This window comes from Pelmatolapia mariae, linkage group LG15 (genome assembly GCF_036321145.2).
Source record: "Pelmatolapia mariae isolate MD_Pm_ZW linkage group LG15, Pm_UMD_F_2, whole genome shotgun sequence".
In the NCBI taxonomy this organism is placed as follows: domain Eukaryota; kingdom Metazoa; phylum Chordata; class Actinopteri; order Cichliformes; family Cichlidae; genus Pelmatolapia; species Pelmatolapia mariae.
The window spans coordinates 1364809-1381449 of record NC_086240.1 but is presented as its reverse complement, the minus strand read 5'-3'; the positions used below and the strand labels follow the sequence as shown (position 1 = coordinate 1381449).

Here is a 16641-nt window from a genome sequence, read left to right as displayed (position 1 = left end):
CCTTTAAAGGAAACTCAGTGCTGTTGTTTGTATCCGCAACATCATTCATTCAGTCGCTTCATGGGACCTTGTTACAATAGGACCATAGATTGACTGGTAAATTGACAGCTTTGCTTTTATGCTCCACGCTCCTCTCACTCATAAACAACACCTTGAGACCCAGGCCTGAGTTAGCTACCCCACCCTTTTCCTTCTGAGAACCATGGTGCTGATTCTCATTTCTGTTTCTTTACACTTGACCGCAAACTGCTCCAGTGCAAGCTGGAGGTCATCCCCCGATCAAGCCAACAAAACTCCATCATTTAAGAAAAGCAAAGATGAAATACTGAGGCCGACAAAGTGTACATCCTCCACCACCGTGCAACATCTAAATATTCTGTCCATAAGAATTATGACCAGAATTGTGACAAGCTGTAGCAGAGATGGAAGCAAGTCCGGTTTACTGCTGAAGATACAAACCAGGCACTCGCCATGCCTGCAACAACAAGCCAGACACCTCATAATCTCGAAGCACCGCCCTTCTCTAAGTCCACAAAACAGATGGTTGGGCAAACTCCCACCCCTTGAATATCCTCAAGAGAATAAAGAGCTACTCCAGTGTTACATGGGCAGAATGATAACTGTTCCTGAAGGTATTCGAACCTGAAGGCACAGAACCACAGGCAGAGAACCAGGGGGATACAAGGATACCTACTCCTGCCCACTGCCTCTCAGCTGGGGCACCTCCAGAGTGGAACAATTATATTTTCTAATGAAATAATGCAGTTACAGTATCTGAAATCTAAAGGGAGTTATTATTGTTTACCTTTGTCTTTCATACTTTAGCAGACTCATTTTCCCAAATATTTCCTGTTAATCTACTGTCAGCTTACATTACTGTGGCTCAATGAATCACTCAAACATTATTTGCCAATACAGTAGCTTACAGTTGTACTATGATGGCCACACTCCCCTCGAAATATGCAAAATATCTGCACCTACAGTCAAAGAGGCAGAAAAATATACCGGTACACCTTGAGAAAACTTGGTTGCGCTCTATTACAGCAGTAATGTTGCAATAGTGGGTGGAAACGAGAAGGTAAACGTATGGAAATAGCGAGTTACTATCACTTTATTAACAATGTGATATTCAAGTAATAAGCAAGTAATATCCTGCACCAGCAATGGTGTTAGCCGCAAGTAGGTAGCAGGCGGCCACAGCGCAAAACCACAAAATAATAGCACAGTAATGTTTTGGTAAGACTTTTAAAACCTGCTGCCAGTAGAACAGAAACATCAGGGAATTCAAACTTTTCTATACTTACTTCAAAGTCGTAGCAGTTTTAGCATTTTGCAGTCCTGGTTGTTTTTGATTACACAGAAATTAATTCACTTTTTTCTAAGTAATCATCAGACTTTACGGATTTTGCTTGAATGCGTTATTAACATAGAATTAAAGCTGTATTTGTCAGGCTGGATTCTCTGCACAGAAACTACAAAACTTGCTTCCACATAACAGGAAACCAAAAATTAACAAAGACAAATGCTGGAGATAAAAGCATAAAATCAATTCCAATATTATAATGTTGTAATACGATCCTGAAATGTTGGAACATCACCAATGATTAATTATTTATTTATTTTGAGGTTTAAATCATTTTAATGTTAGGAAACTCTAATGCACAGAACTTGATATTTCTACATCTTCCCCTTCTCGTTTCTGCCGTATTGCCGCACTGTCACCTGTTACTGAAAACTTTATCAAAATGTTCAGTGTGTCAGTGTCTCTGCCACTGTAGATGTTTGACTTGTACATACGGATAAAAACAAAAAGCAGAATGAACTGAAATTTTGAGAACACCTCATAACACCGTATAAAATACAACAAATGAAAAGAATGAAAGAAGCAGTCAATTAATGGAGGCTTATGCTTACCATTAACATCTTATTTAGTGCAGTTTCCAGAAACTCTGGGGGTTTTTTTCCAGCAAGATTAAAGAAAGTTCGCTGACATTTCTGTTAAAGATTAACACAGATCAGCATTCTCTTTACAGAACTTTTGGATTGATTCATTTGACTTTGTTCATACAACAAGACTTGCTCAACAGCACAGGTAAATAACTCTGAGTGAATTTATGAAAACAACTGTTCGAAAAAACTGAAGACAGCAGAAATCTGGAGCCTTTTTATGAAATACATGGTAGCTTCTTTTCAACAATTATGTTTAACTGAACTTGCAAATCATACAGGCAACAGACAGCAAAACTTATCTTTATATTGATATTTATTTAAAGATGAAGGTGTTAAACAACACTTAGAATATATAGACAACACATGCACTATTATTAACCATGTTGTGTTTGGGGTGAAAATGATGGACCAACTAAAAGAAAACCAGACTGGATGGCTTGTTGCTGCAGGATGCTGTGGTGGCCATGCAGGTTCAGGTTCTGGGAACCATTCATGTAGAGACCATCCGTTGACCTTTTCTGCATCGCACAAAGGCATTTCAATTCAATATTATTTATACAGCGCCAAATCAAAAGAGCAGTCACCTCAAGGCGCATTATATTGTACAGTAGACCCTACAATAACACATACAGAGAAAAACCAAACATTCATATGACCCCCTATGAGCAAGCACTTTGGTGACAGTGGGAAGGAAAAACTCCCTTTTAACAGGAAGAAACCTCCGGCAGAACCAGGCTCAGGGAGGGGCGGGGCCATCTGCTGTGATTGGTTGGGGTGAGAGAAGGAAGACAGGATAAAGACATGCTGTGGAAGAGAGACAGAGATTAATAACAGGTATGATTCAGTGCAGAGAGGTCTATTAACACATAGTGAGTGAGAAAGGTGACTGGAAAGGAAAAACTCAATGCATCATGGGAATCCCCCGGCAGCCTACGTCTATTGCAGCATAACTAAGGGAGGATTCAGGGTCACCTGGTCCAGCCCTAACTATATGCTTTAGCAAAAAGGAAAGTTTGAAGCCTTAAAAGTAGAGATAGTGTCTGTCTCCTGAATCCAAACTGGAAGCTGGTTCCACAGAAGAGGGGCCTGAAAACTGAAGGCTCTGCCTCCCATTCTACTTTTAAATACTCTAGGAACAACAAGTAAGCCTGCAGTGTGAGAGCAAAGTGCTCTAATAGGGTGATATGGTACTACAAGGTCATTAAGATAAGATGGGGCCTGATTATTTAAGACCTTGTATGTGAGGAGCAGGATTTTGAATTCTGGATTTAACAGGAAGCCAATGAAGGGAAGCCAAAACAGGAGAAATCTGCTCTCTCGTTCTAGTCCCTGTCAGGACTCTTGCTGCAGCATTTTGGATTAACTGAAGGCTTTTCAGGGAGTTTTTAGGACTTCCTGATAATAATGAATTACAGTAGTCCAGCCTGGAAGTAATAAATGCATGAACTAGTTTTTCAGCGTCACTCTGAGACAGGATATTTCTAACTTTAGAGATGTTGCGCAAATGGAAGAAAGCAGTCTTACATATTTGTTTAATATGTGCGTTGAAGGACATGTCCTGGTCAAAAATGACTCCAAGGTTCCTCACAGTGTTACTGGAGGCCAAGGTAATGCCATCCAGGTCTTTATGTCTTTAAGACATTCCTGCAGTATAACTAATTGGTGTGTGTTATCTGGCTTCATGGACAGATAGAGCTGCGTGTCATCTGCATAGCAGTGAAAATGTATGCTGTGTCTTCTAATGATGCTGCCTAAGGGAAGCATGTATAATGTAAACAGAATTGGTCCTAGCACTGAACCCTGTGGAACTCCATAATTAACCTCAGTGCACAAATTGGAGTCTATTAGATGGATATGATACAAACCACTGCAGTGCAGTACCTGTAATACCTACAGCGTGCTCTAATCGCTCTAATAGGATATTATGGTCGACAGTATCGAACGCAGCACTGAGGTCTAGTAGGACAAGCACAGAGATGAGTCCACTGTCAGAGGCCATAAGAAGATCATTTGTAACCAGTGTTGGGACTAACGCGTCATTAAGTAACGTGTTACAGTAACTATGTTATTATTGTGGTAACAAGCACGGTAACTAGTTATTATGCCAAAATCAGGAACGCGTTAATCGTTACTGGGATTTAGATAGGGTCGTTTTTCGTTACTTTGTGTGTTGCGTTCGACTTACCTCGGAAATCGAAACACGGACCTGGGAATAATGTCACACTTGTTACGTTACGCTGTCAGCTGTCTCTTCTTCTCTCATTCTCTCCCCTCTCTCTCCTGTTGCTACTTGAATCATGAAACTGATCAATGATCAGCTGATCGGCTTTTCTCTCTTGTTTGTTTGTCGCCCACTTTGCGCCAGAAAGAGGAAACCAGCGGATGTCGCGTTAAACAACAGCAGCACGTTTAAGCTTGATCAGCTGTTGTTAGAATTGATTTAATATTAATTTCTAGTATCAGCTGATGTTTGCTGGAGCCACAGCTGTAAAGCTGCTGGTCATGATATCGGTTTGGATATGTGGTGAGAGGGAAACATGAAGATGAAACCAGGAGATGTCCTTACTGAATCATCAGAGCTGAACAGGTGATGGAGAAACAGGTTTACCTTTTAGGTGACATGAATGAGTTGAAGTTATGAACTGTTTCTGAGAGACAAATAACACCAGGATCCTTTTCTATGTAGCTGACAGCTGGTAACTGTGCAGGGGCGGGTCTAGCAAAGTGTTGCCAAGGGGGCAGGTAGGGCATTAACAGGGAGAGGGGGGCACAAAGAAATACTTTTAATCTTATTCTCATTTAAAATATCTCGCTTTTAACAAATAATTATCTGAATCTTAGAACAAACGTATGATAGATTGATGCATATACACCATCAGAACAGTGTACATCACTGTCACAACAGCATTTGTTTTGATTCAAAGGCTTTATGGTTTTTCCTATAATGGCGGGCTGGTCTGTAGTCAAAATGCCCGGGCCAATTTTTTTGTCCCAGTCCAGCCCCGTATGCAGCTCATGCAGTCTGGAGTTACCTACATCTTCCTACTCGGAAGGCAGAATTTCCGAGTTCTGAGTACAATCGAAAGCACCACGACTGCAGTTTCCATGTTGGAGAAAAAAGCGCACATGACACTGTGACGTAGGCTAGAATCATGGCGGCATTCAACAACGGTCCAGGCCTGGGATTTCTCTCCTGGAAATGTGCACATTATTTTTTCCTTTCTGTTGGTAGGTGGCACAGTGCACTTGTGGCAGGATAGTGCTAACATGTAAGCGAGCTAGAAGACTGGCAATCTTGCTGGGTATCCAGTTTGGGAAGCAACACATTAACAAAAGAATTCTGAGTAAAACCAAAGTTACTTTCCCTAGTAACTAGTTACTTTGAAAGTAACAAGTAACTTGAAGTAACTGAGTTACTTTTGATAGAAGTAACTAGTAATGTAACTAAGTTGCTAATTTAAAGTAACTTACCCAAAACTGTTTGTGCTGGTTAAGTTCAAGTAATAGAAAATGTTCTGGCTTTGACGGGTGAAACCAAAGATCACCAAATTTGGACTCATCAGACCAAAGCACAGATTTCCACTGGTCTAATCTCCATTCCTTGTGTTTCTTGATTTAAACAAATCTCTTCTGCTTGTTGCTTTTCCTTAGTTGTGTCTCTTAGCAGCTGTTTGAAGGCCTGATTCACACAGTCTCCTCTGAACAGTTGATGTGGAGATGTGTTGTGGAGTGTGTGCCTCTATTCTGAGCACAAATGTTGCATTTTGAGGAGAAATTTATTTTGAGCGAAATATGTCTGTGAAGGTTCTCAGTGATCCAGGTCATCGTAAATTGGAAAGAAAAGCGTCTGGACTTCTTTAAGTTGCTTGAAGACGTTTCACCTCTCATCCGAGAAGCTTCTTCAATTCTAGGGTCAAATGGAGAGTCCCAGATTTAAACCCAGTGGGAGTATCCCCCCAAAGAGGGACAAAAGGACCCCCTGATGATCCTCTACCTAATCACATGAGCCAAGGTGTGAAAGCGGGTGTGGGTCACAATCAGCCAGGGTTTCGGGTGAGCTCATTGTGAAATCCTGGCCCCACCCTATCATGTGATTTCCTGAGGTCAGATGGCCCAGGATGTGAGTGGGCATTAAGGCGTCTGGGAAGGATCTCAGAACTGGATTATAGATGGCAGACAGTTGGTGTTGTAAGCCCCGCCTCTGTTCAAAGATGGTCGCTCACATTGGACATAAATGGCCTCTTTCACTCCTCTTTCAAACCATCTGTCCTCTCTGTCCAAAATGTGAAAATTGGCGTCCTCGAAAGAGTGACCTTTGACCTTTAGATGCAGATGGACTGCTGAGTCTTGTCCTGTGGAGGTGGCTCTTCTATGTTGTGCCATGCGCTTGTGAAGTGGCTGTTTGGTCTCTCCAATGTAGAGGTCTGGGCATTCCTCGCTGCACTGTACAGCATACACCACGTTGTTAAGTTTGTGTTTAGGAGTTTTGTCTTTCGGGTGAACCAGTTTCTGTCTGAGTGTGTTGCTGGGTCTGAAGTACACTGGGATGTCGTGCTTGGAGAAAACTCTCCTGAGTTTCTCTGATACACCGGCTACATAGGGGATGACAACGTTGTTGCGTCTGTCTTTCTTATCCTCCCTCGCTGGTGTCTGATCTTCTTTTCTGTGCCTCTTTGCTGACTTTATGAACGCCCAGTTGGGATAACCGCATGTTTTGAGTGCTTCCTTTACGTGTGTGTGTTCCTTCTTTTTCCCTTCAGGCTTAGAGGGAACATGTTCTGCCCGGTGGTGTAGGGTCCTGATTACTCCAAGTTTGTGTTCCAGAGGGTGATGGGGGTCAAAGAGGAGGTACTGGTCCGTGTGTGTGGGCTTCCGGTAAACTTCAATGTTGAGGTTGCCATTCTCTTCAATGTGCACAGCGCAGTCCAGGAAAGGCAAACAGTTATCCTTTGTGTCTTCCCTGGTGAACTTGATGTTTTTATCCACAGCGTTAATGTGCGCAGTGAAGGATTCCACTTCTTGTGTATTGATTTTGACCCAGGCGTCATCTACATATCTGTACCACTGGCTGGGTACTCTTCCTTTGAAAGAGCCAAGAGCCTTTCTTTCCACTTCCTCCATGTAAAGGTTGGCTACAATAGGTGACACCGGGGAGCCCATGGCACAGCCATGTTTTTGTCTGTAGAAGCCTTCGTTGTATTTGAAATATGTAGTGGTAAGGCAGAGGTCTAACAGTGTGCAAATCTGATCGGGTGTGAAGTTGGTCTGTCTTCCAAGGAGCTGTCTTCTTGTAGTCGTTTTCTGACAGTCTCCACTGGTGCTAGGATGGTAGCAAGGTGTTTCAAAATGTTGTAAGTGGCTGAGTTTATGCTACTGACAATGGGTCTAAGTGGGACACCTTTTTTGTGGATCTTAGGAAGTCCGTAAATGCACGGTATGGCAAAACTCAAAAACACAAACTTAACAATGTGGTGTATGCTGTACAATGTAGCGAGGAATGCCCAGACCTCTATATAGGAGAGACCAAACAGCCACTTCACAAGCACATGGCACAACATAGAAGAGCCACCTCCACAGGACAAGACTCGGCAGTCCATCTGCATCTAAAGGTCAAAGGTCACTATTTTGAGGACGCCAATGTTCACATTTTGGACAGAGGACAGATGGTTTGAAAGAGGAGTAAAAGAGGCCATTTATGTCCACTGTGAGCGACCATCTTTGAACAGAGGCGGGGCTTACGACACCAACTGTCTGCCATCTATAATCCAGTTTTAAGCCCCCACCAGTTACGTTCCCCTAAAAGCGTCCAGGCGATAAGGGGAAGTAACAAAAAGTGTCCGGGTCGGAAAAAAAGAGACAAGGAGGCAAAGGGTTAAATTAAAGAGTTTTATTAAAGTTTCTATCAAATACTCAACTAAAAGAGACGGACAAGCCGCTATCACCATTAAAGAAACAAGACAAAACTCAAGCATTGGTCAGTAAAATGAAAAGTAAGTCAAAAAAGAGTTTAGTCACCAAACACTGGCAGGAGTAAACAGTCACCAAATGCAGCTCACTAGCTACAAACACACAGCTCACTAGCTGTAACCACTAACATGGCACTCTGGCACAAGAGCTCACCTTTCTCTGGGCTTAAATACCTTTAATTGATGATGGAAGGCAGCTGTACAAAAGAAAAAAGGTGGCACCTAAGGCAGGAGAGCTGGTAGGACATGCCCACACGGGCACCTTCAGGAGAAGGCCCTACTAGGGCCGTAACACCTTCCCAGACGCCTTAACGCGACTCGACTGTACACTGTGCTAATGTTTTCCGTTGGAGCAGCCTTTCAACGCCTCTCTCTGTCTCTCGCTAGAAAAGTTGACCCAGACAACAAAGTAAAGCTAGTTTTCAGCTACAAGCCCGACACGAACCCGACGTATTAGCCAGAGGTCCCTTTACTACGGTTCGGAGCCGCGGACCTGTTTTATATACGCGCGGAATAGTTTTCTATAGGAGCAACCTTCACATATAAATCAAATATTTGACATAATGTTTCCAAACTTGCTATTTACCTGAAAAAAAATGTTACTAATGTCGTTTTTGTAGACCAGAAAATCAACGTGTGCAGACAGATAACCTCATAAATAAAGGTCAGTATTTTAATCATGACAGGGTCTTTATTATGGCAACTGTGACCTTAATATCATCTCACAAGTATGTGCAATTATGAAGCTGTTGGATTGTTGATCTTCCCCATGAAGAGGGTGCTTTTAGTGGAGTTTTCCAAAATGAAAACCAAGAACGGCCTGTCAATTTTGATTGTAGGTGGCATCATCGTTTCGAACATTTCAAAGATGCTGACGGCTGCTGCCTCTGTTCCCATCTCAGTGACACTAAGCGTGGCCTTGTGAGATGCCTGTGGGTGAAAAAGAAAGGAGACAGTCAGATGCTAATTTCTTACTCTGTAATGAGTCTTTAAGTGTCTCAGAATCAGAACCAAAAAGAGAAATGTTTGCCCACCTTCGAGACTTTGAGCTGACTGTTATTGGACAGACCAGAGAAATCGGCATGGTTCTCAAAGGCACTGGTTATGCCCATTTCCTGCAATATGTTCTTCAACGAGGCATCAGCGGTTATAGAAAATTTTGGAATCCTAAGATCTATATACCTGAGAAATAGAAAAACGGACTGTTAAATTACAGGTTGTTCCTCTTTTACTAACTGGATCAGGATCATAACTCTTCACCACTACAATGTCCACATTACTGCTGACACCACACAAAACTGCCACTTCAACTTCGCATCACTCACAATAAGATTCCAAGAGGGAGAACTCCTCCGTTTCCTGCAAAGAGAGGTGCTGACTCTTGTTTTATCTAGTTCTCACTAAGCTACCAACCACTCCATTTTATTTGGAAAGACATGCTCTGATGAAGCCAACAGCACCACATTATCTGCAACAGTTAGGAATACTACTCTGAGCTTCCCAAAGTAGACGCCCTCTTCACCCTGGCTACACCCTGAGATCCTTTCCATGAAAATCAAAATTATGATCAGTCACAAGAGGCAACTCTGGTAGACTCCAACACCAACAGAAGATAACTTGACTTTATTTCAAGACCATGGACACTTTGTGGAAACAAGAACCTGATGGGCAGCAGCAGTTGACCCAGAACCCTATACTCCCACAGTATACCCCACAAGTGCCCCTGGACAATCCTGTCTTATGTCTACAAAACACAAAAGAGGTGAGTAAAGATGCACTCGAAGCCCTAAGCATCCTGCTTTTACAGCAGGGTAAATGGAAGTGTTTAGGGTCACCTAATCTAGCCCTAACAAGAGTAATCAGAGAGTTCAAATCCTCCTAAAGATTTTTGCATTTGATGTGACCTTGACCCAATTTTGTTTGAGCTGCTATTATCTACCATCACACAAAATCTAAAAATTGTGAATGCTACCTGCCAACAAACAGACAGACAGGCAAACAAATGGAACTGACTACATACTTCTTACCTTCTTATTATTGTTAGCTTTATCAAAATGTAAGTTTTTAGCCTAATCTTAAATCCAAATCCAAACTGGAAGCTGGTTCCACAGAAGAGGGACCTGAAAGCTGAAAGTTCTACTTTTAAATGCCCCTGGAACCACATGTGAGGAGAAATACGTTCCTTCTTCCTAGTCTCTGTCAGTACTCTCTTTGCAGCATTTTGGACGAAATGAAAGGCTTTTAGGATAACCTGATAATAATGAATTACAACGATCCAGCCTGGAAATAATAAATGCATGAACTAGTTTTTCAGCATCACTATGATACAGAACGTTTCTCATATTTATGGACATTGTGGAAAGCCCAAAAACATCCCTACATATCTGTTGAATGAGCACATTGAAGAACATATTCTGGTCAAAAATGATTTAAAGACTATATGAATACATCATACGCTTGTAATTTATTTCATATAGCTCTACAGTACGTATTAATGTAAATGCACTTGGGCACTCAAAGTTAATAACTCTCCACCTGTCTAAGCGACACACACAGCGTACACCCCTAGTTATACACAGACATCTATGGGTGCACTAAGGTACATGGAATGTGCATGGAGCTGGCTCCAGAGAAAAGAGGTTAAAAATATTTAACCAACTCAAAAAACTACAGGCAGATGTTGTCCTTTTACAAGAGACCCACAGACCTCTTAGAGGTTCGAATGAACTTAAAACACCTGAGTTTCCTAATGTGTTCTCACCTTGTTATAATTCTAGACAAAGGGGAGTAGCAATTTTAATCCATAAAAATATTAATTTCACAGTACTCGATACAGTTATAGATCCAGAGGGCAGATTCTTAATCATTAAACTATCTATACTTGATAAAAAGCTATGTATTGTAAGTGTATATGGTCCAAATGTTGATGATCCCTCATTCTTTCACGGTTTTTTCAGTGCACTCTCTGAACACTTAGATGGCACACTTGTTCTTGGAGGCGACCTCAACCTTGGACTAAATGAAGAAATGGATAGGCTCAATACAGCAGGAACTCAGCGTAATTGGCAGTCCACAAATATAATCAAACAGTATATGAGCGACTTTGGTCTTTGCGATGCATGGCGCTCCCTTCACCCCACCAGTAAGGAATATACTTTTTTCTCACATGTCCATCACTCCTACTCTCGTCTGGATTATTTTTTGGTCAGCAGCTCACTGCTGAGTGATATTTCAGACACTGAGATTCACCCTATAGCTGTCAGCGATCATGCTCCTGTATCTTTAACACTAATGCACAAGAATAATACTACGCCTAGTAAAAACTGGAGATTTAATACATCACTACTTAAAGATGAAGACTTTATTAAATATTTTAAAAAAGAATGGACTCTATATTTAGACTATAATGACACTCCCGGAACATCAGCATTTGTTCTATGGGAAGCAGGGAAAGCTGTGATGAGAGGTAAAATAATTTCTTTCTCATCACATAAAAAGAAAGAAGAAAACAAAAATATTCAGGAATTAGAAAAAACCATCAAATCCCTAGAAGAAGCCTACGCGTCCCACCAAGATCAGGAAACATTGAACAAAATACGCAAAACAAAACTAGAATTAAATGAGATAATTGATAAAAAAAAAAAAAAAATTCTTAGTACAAAGACTACGCTTACAAAATTATGAGGTCCGGTCACCTCTTCTCGTTGTGCAGCGTTTTCTGCCACACTTTTTCCTTCCCACAGACTTCCCACTGAGGTGCCTTGATACAGGGCTGGGAACAGCCTATTCGTTCAGAAATTTCTCTCTGTGTCTTACCCTCTTGCTTGAGGGTGTCAATGATGGCCTTCTGGACAGCAGTCAGGTCGGCAGTCTTACCCATGATTGCGGTTTTGAGTAATGAACCAGGCTGGGAGTTTTTAAAAGCCTCAGGAATCTTTTGCATGTGTTTAGAGTTACTTCGTTGATTCAGATGGTTAGGTTAATAGCTCGTTTAGAGAACCTTTTCATGGGCAGCTTAGATAATGTCACTACAGAAAAGAATATAGCCCATATGGTTTTCACTGCCCTATGCATAGCCAAGAAAACAGTTCTCATGAACTGGAAAAATAAAAATAATCTTAATTCTAACCAATATAGAAATTATCTATTAGATTACATTAGTCTTGACACAGCCTCTGCCATCACATCAGATCAATTGCTCTGGGCTCCTTTGATCAGCTCCATCACCTAGTGGGGGTGGGGGGTCATAGTTTGGTCCCACCTTCGCTGTTGTGATTGGTGTGGGGGTAGGGACAGGCTTCGGGCGTCGGGGGATTCCCCAGGAGCATCTTCCTTGGAGGGCTCAACCCGGGGTTGCGGTCATGGCCTATTAAGGGCTCTGTTGGCTCTTAGGTGATGGTTTCCTCGTGGCTGCGTGCAACGGGGCTAGGGGAGGGTCTGTGCTGACGGACGTGGGTTACTGACCTGGTAGCCTGGCTGCCCCTGGGTGGGTCCGGGACGGGCGTGAGGTTCTGGGGGTGCTCCATCTCTGGGCTGGGGCCCTGGCTGGGCCTTGGGGGCTTGGGTCCTGGTTGGTGTGTTGCCGGGGTTGTGGGTGGGTGGGTGTATGGGGGCCCAGCCCTGGCGCAGGGTTCCGCCTGCTCATTGAGCCACCTGGGGGGCTCTTCAACTGGTGGGGGAGGCTGTTACATCTTGCAGGAGGTCTCCTCTCTTCAGGAACTCACTCTGCAGGAGGGGGAGATATAGGAGAGGTGGAGGAAGATCTCAGCCTGGGCGTCTATTGTCTTGTATAGTCTGGAAGATGAGTGGATGACGGGGTGGGTGCAGTTTTCTCTGTGGTGGGGTCGGCAGCTGCCTCCCTCTTCCCGCTCCACCAAAATCACCCACACATGCAGGGCCTTGGGGTAAAGGTGTGTTAGCAGGGTGCAGGGGAGGCATCCCCCCCTCTGTCCCCTTCTGGCTGCCTGTGCCTCAATTTTATCTCACAACTTAGACATTCACATTACTCACACTCTCATTACACATACATATAGGATCTTGGGGGTGGGCACGCTACATGGTTTCCAAAAGACCATCAGGGTGTACAACCTCCCCCCTGGCGTCGTTGCCCACCTCTCAATTTTAAATACACGTAGACATTGAGGGCTATCAGGAGGGGCTATACGCTTACCATGCCCTTTTTAAATGCACCTTAGAACACACATGCTTCAACACTACATATGAGCGGGCGGAGGGAGGTTTGGAGTCTTCCTACACCCCCGGTCTCTGCAGCCTGTTGGAGCGGGGGGGCTAGGAGGAGGAGTTGGCCGTCCGACTGGGGTCTGGAATGTGGGGCCTCCCTGCTGCTGCGGAGTCGGGACGGTCTGCTTCTCCCCACCCCAGGGAAAAGGGTAACACCACCTGGGTCTGGGTGCAGTTTCCCCCTCCAGGGGCAAGGGTACCTAGACCCGGTTCTTAGAGTACGCTTGGGGAGTGTGATTGTGTGTACAGCGTCTCTTTATGTCCGTCTCCACGTTGGTTGAGTGTGGAGTAATTGCCTATGAGAGCATGAGGGTGGGAATGGATGTTTGTATCTGTGTGTGCCTGTATGTCTGTGTCTATATGTCAGGTTGGGTATCAGATGCCACCTCTCTGGGGACATCTCAGGCCCTCCAAGGTTTGGAGGCCTATCTCCCCCCACCACTTCCCCTGCCAGTGGCAGACGCCCTCAGACATCGGTGCGTTGGTGGTTCTTGGTGTCTGGGGATGGGCGTCCACTTCGGGGGTGGGGTGCCCTCGGCCTCACGGCCCGGGGCTCGGTCACTCTGGCACAGCTGGCTGCTGGCGGAGCTCACGGGCACGTCACTGCAACCCCCCCTGGCTTCTGCTCCGCGGCTACTGATGGACCCCTCATCTGGGACTCTCCTCAGCTCTTTCTGGGACAGTGGCGCGGCTGCCCCTCTGTTGGTCTTCCTTGGTCTCTTGTGTTCTGGGGGCCTCTGGATGTCTGGAGTCTTGATCTCCTCCATACCTGCTTCATGCCCTGGAGGATGGGACTGTGGCCCCCCACACCCTCTAGCAGATCATTACTTGAAGGAACCTTTTAAATACAAGCGTGCTCATGCTCACAGGTGTACACACGGGTGCTCACACACACAAACTACACCCTTTTTGGCTCCTACCTCAAAGCACACTGTGCGCTGTCGATCTTACGTGCTGCACAATAATGTTTAATATTTAGTTTTTACTGTTACATTCCCATAGATCATCGTGATGTTGTTTATTATGTTGCTCTTTTTTTCTGCTTGTTTTCTCTTTTTTCTCTCTCAACAGGTGATCCAGGTGATCGATATATGTATTTTTTGTCTGCTTATTTTGTTGGTTTTTGATTTTTGCCCTTTATCCCCGTCCCTCTTCCCCGCTGTTTTTCTTTCCCTTTCTTTCTCCCCTTTCTTTTCCCCAGTCAAGTCTGTCCCGTATTTAACAAGTGAAAATAAACAATAAAAGGTAAATCAAATGGACCATTACGGCAAGGCTGGGATGGTCTATTTGGTAAAGTAAATCTGTTGGGCATCTTTCTTCGCCTTTAGACAATAATTCTGATGGCAAAAGAACCAAACGGGACAGGTGAAAAAAAAGGAAAAGAAAAAGTTAATAACAGGAGTGATATAAAACAGCAATAGGTCTTTTTGACAACAGTCTCCATCTACTAGCAAGCAGGAATATTCAGACATAACGCAATAAGTCTTACATCATAGATGCTGAGTTTTGCCACTTTCTTATGTGGTCCTTGTTGATGTTTCTCTCCACAGTCTTCATCCAGCCTTTATGAGGAAGGACAATCATCATAGCGGTGTTACTCTTGTATGGCAGCACGATGACGCTAGCGTGGTTAACTGCATCCTCATAGAAGTGGTAGTATCCCGTCCTCATCATCATGTCAACCTGAACTTTGGTACTGCCATCAACGTGGAAGTCGTCCTTATGTGTCCATTCTCTAATAAATGGTTTCTTCCAGTATCCTGCACGACACAGTGGAGATTCGTGTTGACAATATTGGGATGTTTCAGCCTTAGTGCTGTCAGCATTAATCTCGCTGATACGACGTTAACGTCATAACCGCATTAACGCAGCAAATCCTTGTTAGCAAGTTAACACAAGCTAACCCTAACCCTAACTCGCTAGCGGGGATTTGCCGTGTTAATATGGTTATGGCGTTAACGCCATGTTTGTCTATTGTAGCCTAACAATAGACTTGATCAGGCTGCTTACCTTTAAAATAGACATAGTTAATGAGCATCATCATCGTTTCAGGGTCAACATCGTTCACCATATCTTTGATCTTGTCCTGTGTTTTATTGGCAATGTGTCTGTTGATTTTATCTGCAGCCTCAGCAGGGTTAGTAAAGTTGATTTGCAAGACTTCACCAGAGTAATGCTGCTTGGCATCATTCAGAAACTTCTCCAGAGGACTGAAACCAGAGCGCACTGCAATGGTATTGCCAACATCCAGCGTTTGGTTCTCCTGGCTTTGTCCAAGAATGTGGAAAAGATGTTGGTAGGCTTCATTGACCTGAGTCTGGTTTAAGGTGCTGTAGCCCAGGCTGGAGAACAGCTGGCTGTGGGTTTCACTATGGGCCCCAGCAGACAGTACGGACAGGGCAGTGGAGATGCCCAGTGGTGAGAAGAAAATGTTGTTTCCAGCAGCAGTCCTCGCATTCAGACGTTTGTAGAAGGCAAAGGCAAAGTCAGCATTAGGAGCAGAGAGCTTGTGGCAGCTCATGTAGTCTTCAGAACCACGGTTGTGGTGGAGATGGTGGTCTGCCGAGGCTACAGCGAGCAACAGTGCAATGAGTGCACAGCTACAGAAATGCATCTTTAGAGTCTGTGGATCAGAAAGGAAAATTAAAATGATACAAAATGAGTTCCAAGTAAAGTTTTTCCATCATCTGTCCTTGAGTCATAATTTCATGACTTTATGACTTAAAACCATTGGAATTAGATTGAATCAGGTAGTTTCAGGATATTGCATTAAAAATAAGAAGAATGCTGATATTACTTATTACATTACTTATTTACTTATTTTTATGAGGTCACAATCAAGTCATCATTTGTGATCCACAAATATTACTATTTTATTCCTAACAGGTTATTATATTGTTATCAGTATATTGGTACATATAAGAGTTTTGACTCATATATGGCATATATTTGTTTCCACATTTCTGGCCCCTTACTATCCCATTACATACATTTCAGTGTAATATTACTAAAATAAAACCACTGCTGATACAATATATTATTTGGTAGTTACCTGGATTTTACATTGTAATTTCGTAGTAATAACTTAATATTTCTATATCATTGCTTTCTTATTTCCACCTCACTGCACTATTGCCACATTATTACTGAGCTGTACTGAAAACCACTACTGACAAGTTCATCAGACGAAAAAAGTAGAATTTTCATGCGCATCTGTTATAACAGCATGTTTCTGCAAAGCTGCTTGTAACAGATCCCAAAGCTACCAGCTGAGAAGTCACTCTATGCAAACAACAAAGGTTGGATTTTAAACCCAAGAAGTTACCTGGACTGTCAGGCAGACAACTAAACAGTCTGATTGCCAGTAATACAGCACCTGTAAGTAGTTGAGTTACTGCCCATTAGATGACTGTTCAAAAACACCCAGTGAGTGTAGGTCACCAGGGAGAAAGATGTATTTCAGCTTCCTCAACACAGCAGGTGT

The 16641-nt window shown here is 43.3% G+C and overlaps 1 protein-coding gene across 1 annotated transcript; it reads right to left on the bottom strand.

Moving 5' to 3' along the window:
• Positions 1–8654: 8654 nt before the first annotated feature.
• LOC134643522 (alpha-1-antitrypsin homolog) lies at positions 8655–15771 on the bottom strand. Its single transcript, XM_063495936.1, has 4 exons — positions 15168–15771; positions 14647–14917; positions 8951–9098; positions 8655–8846 (listed from the first exon to the last, which is right to left on the bottom strand). The coding sequence occupies exons 1-4, from the start codon at positions 15769–15771 to the stop codon at positions 8655–8657; spliced, it is 1215 nt and encodes a 404-aa protein (XP_063352006.1).
• Between the last annotated feature and the right edge of the window lie 870 nt (positions 15772–16641).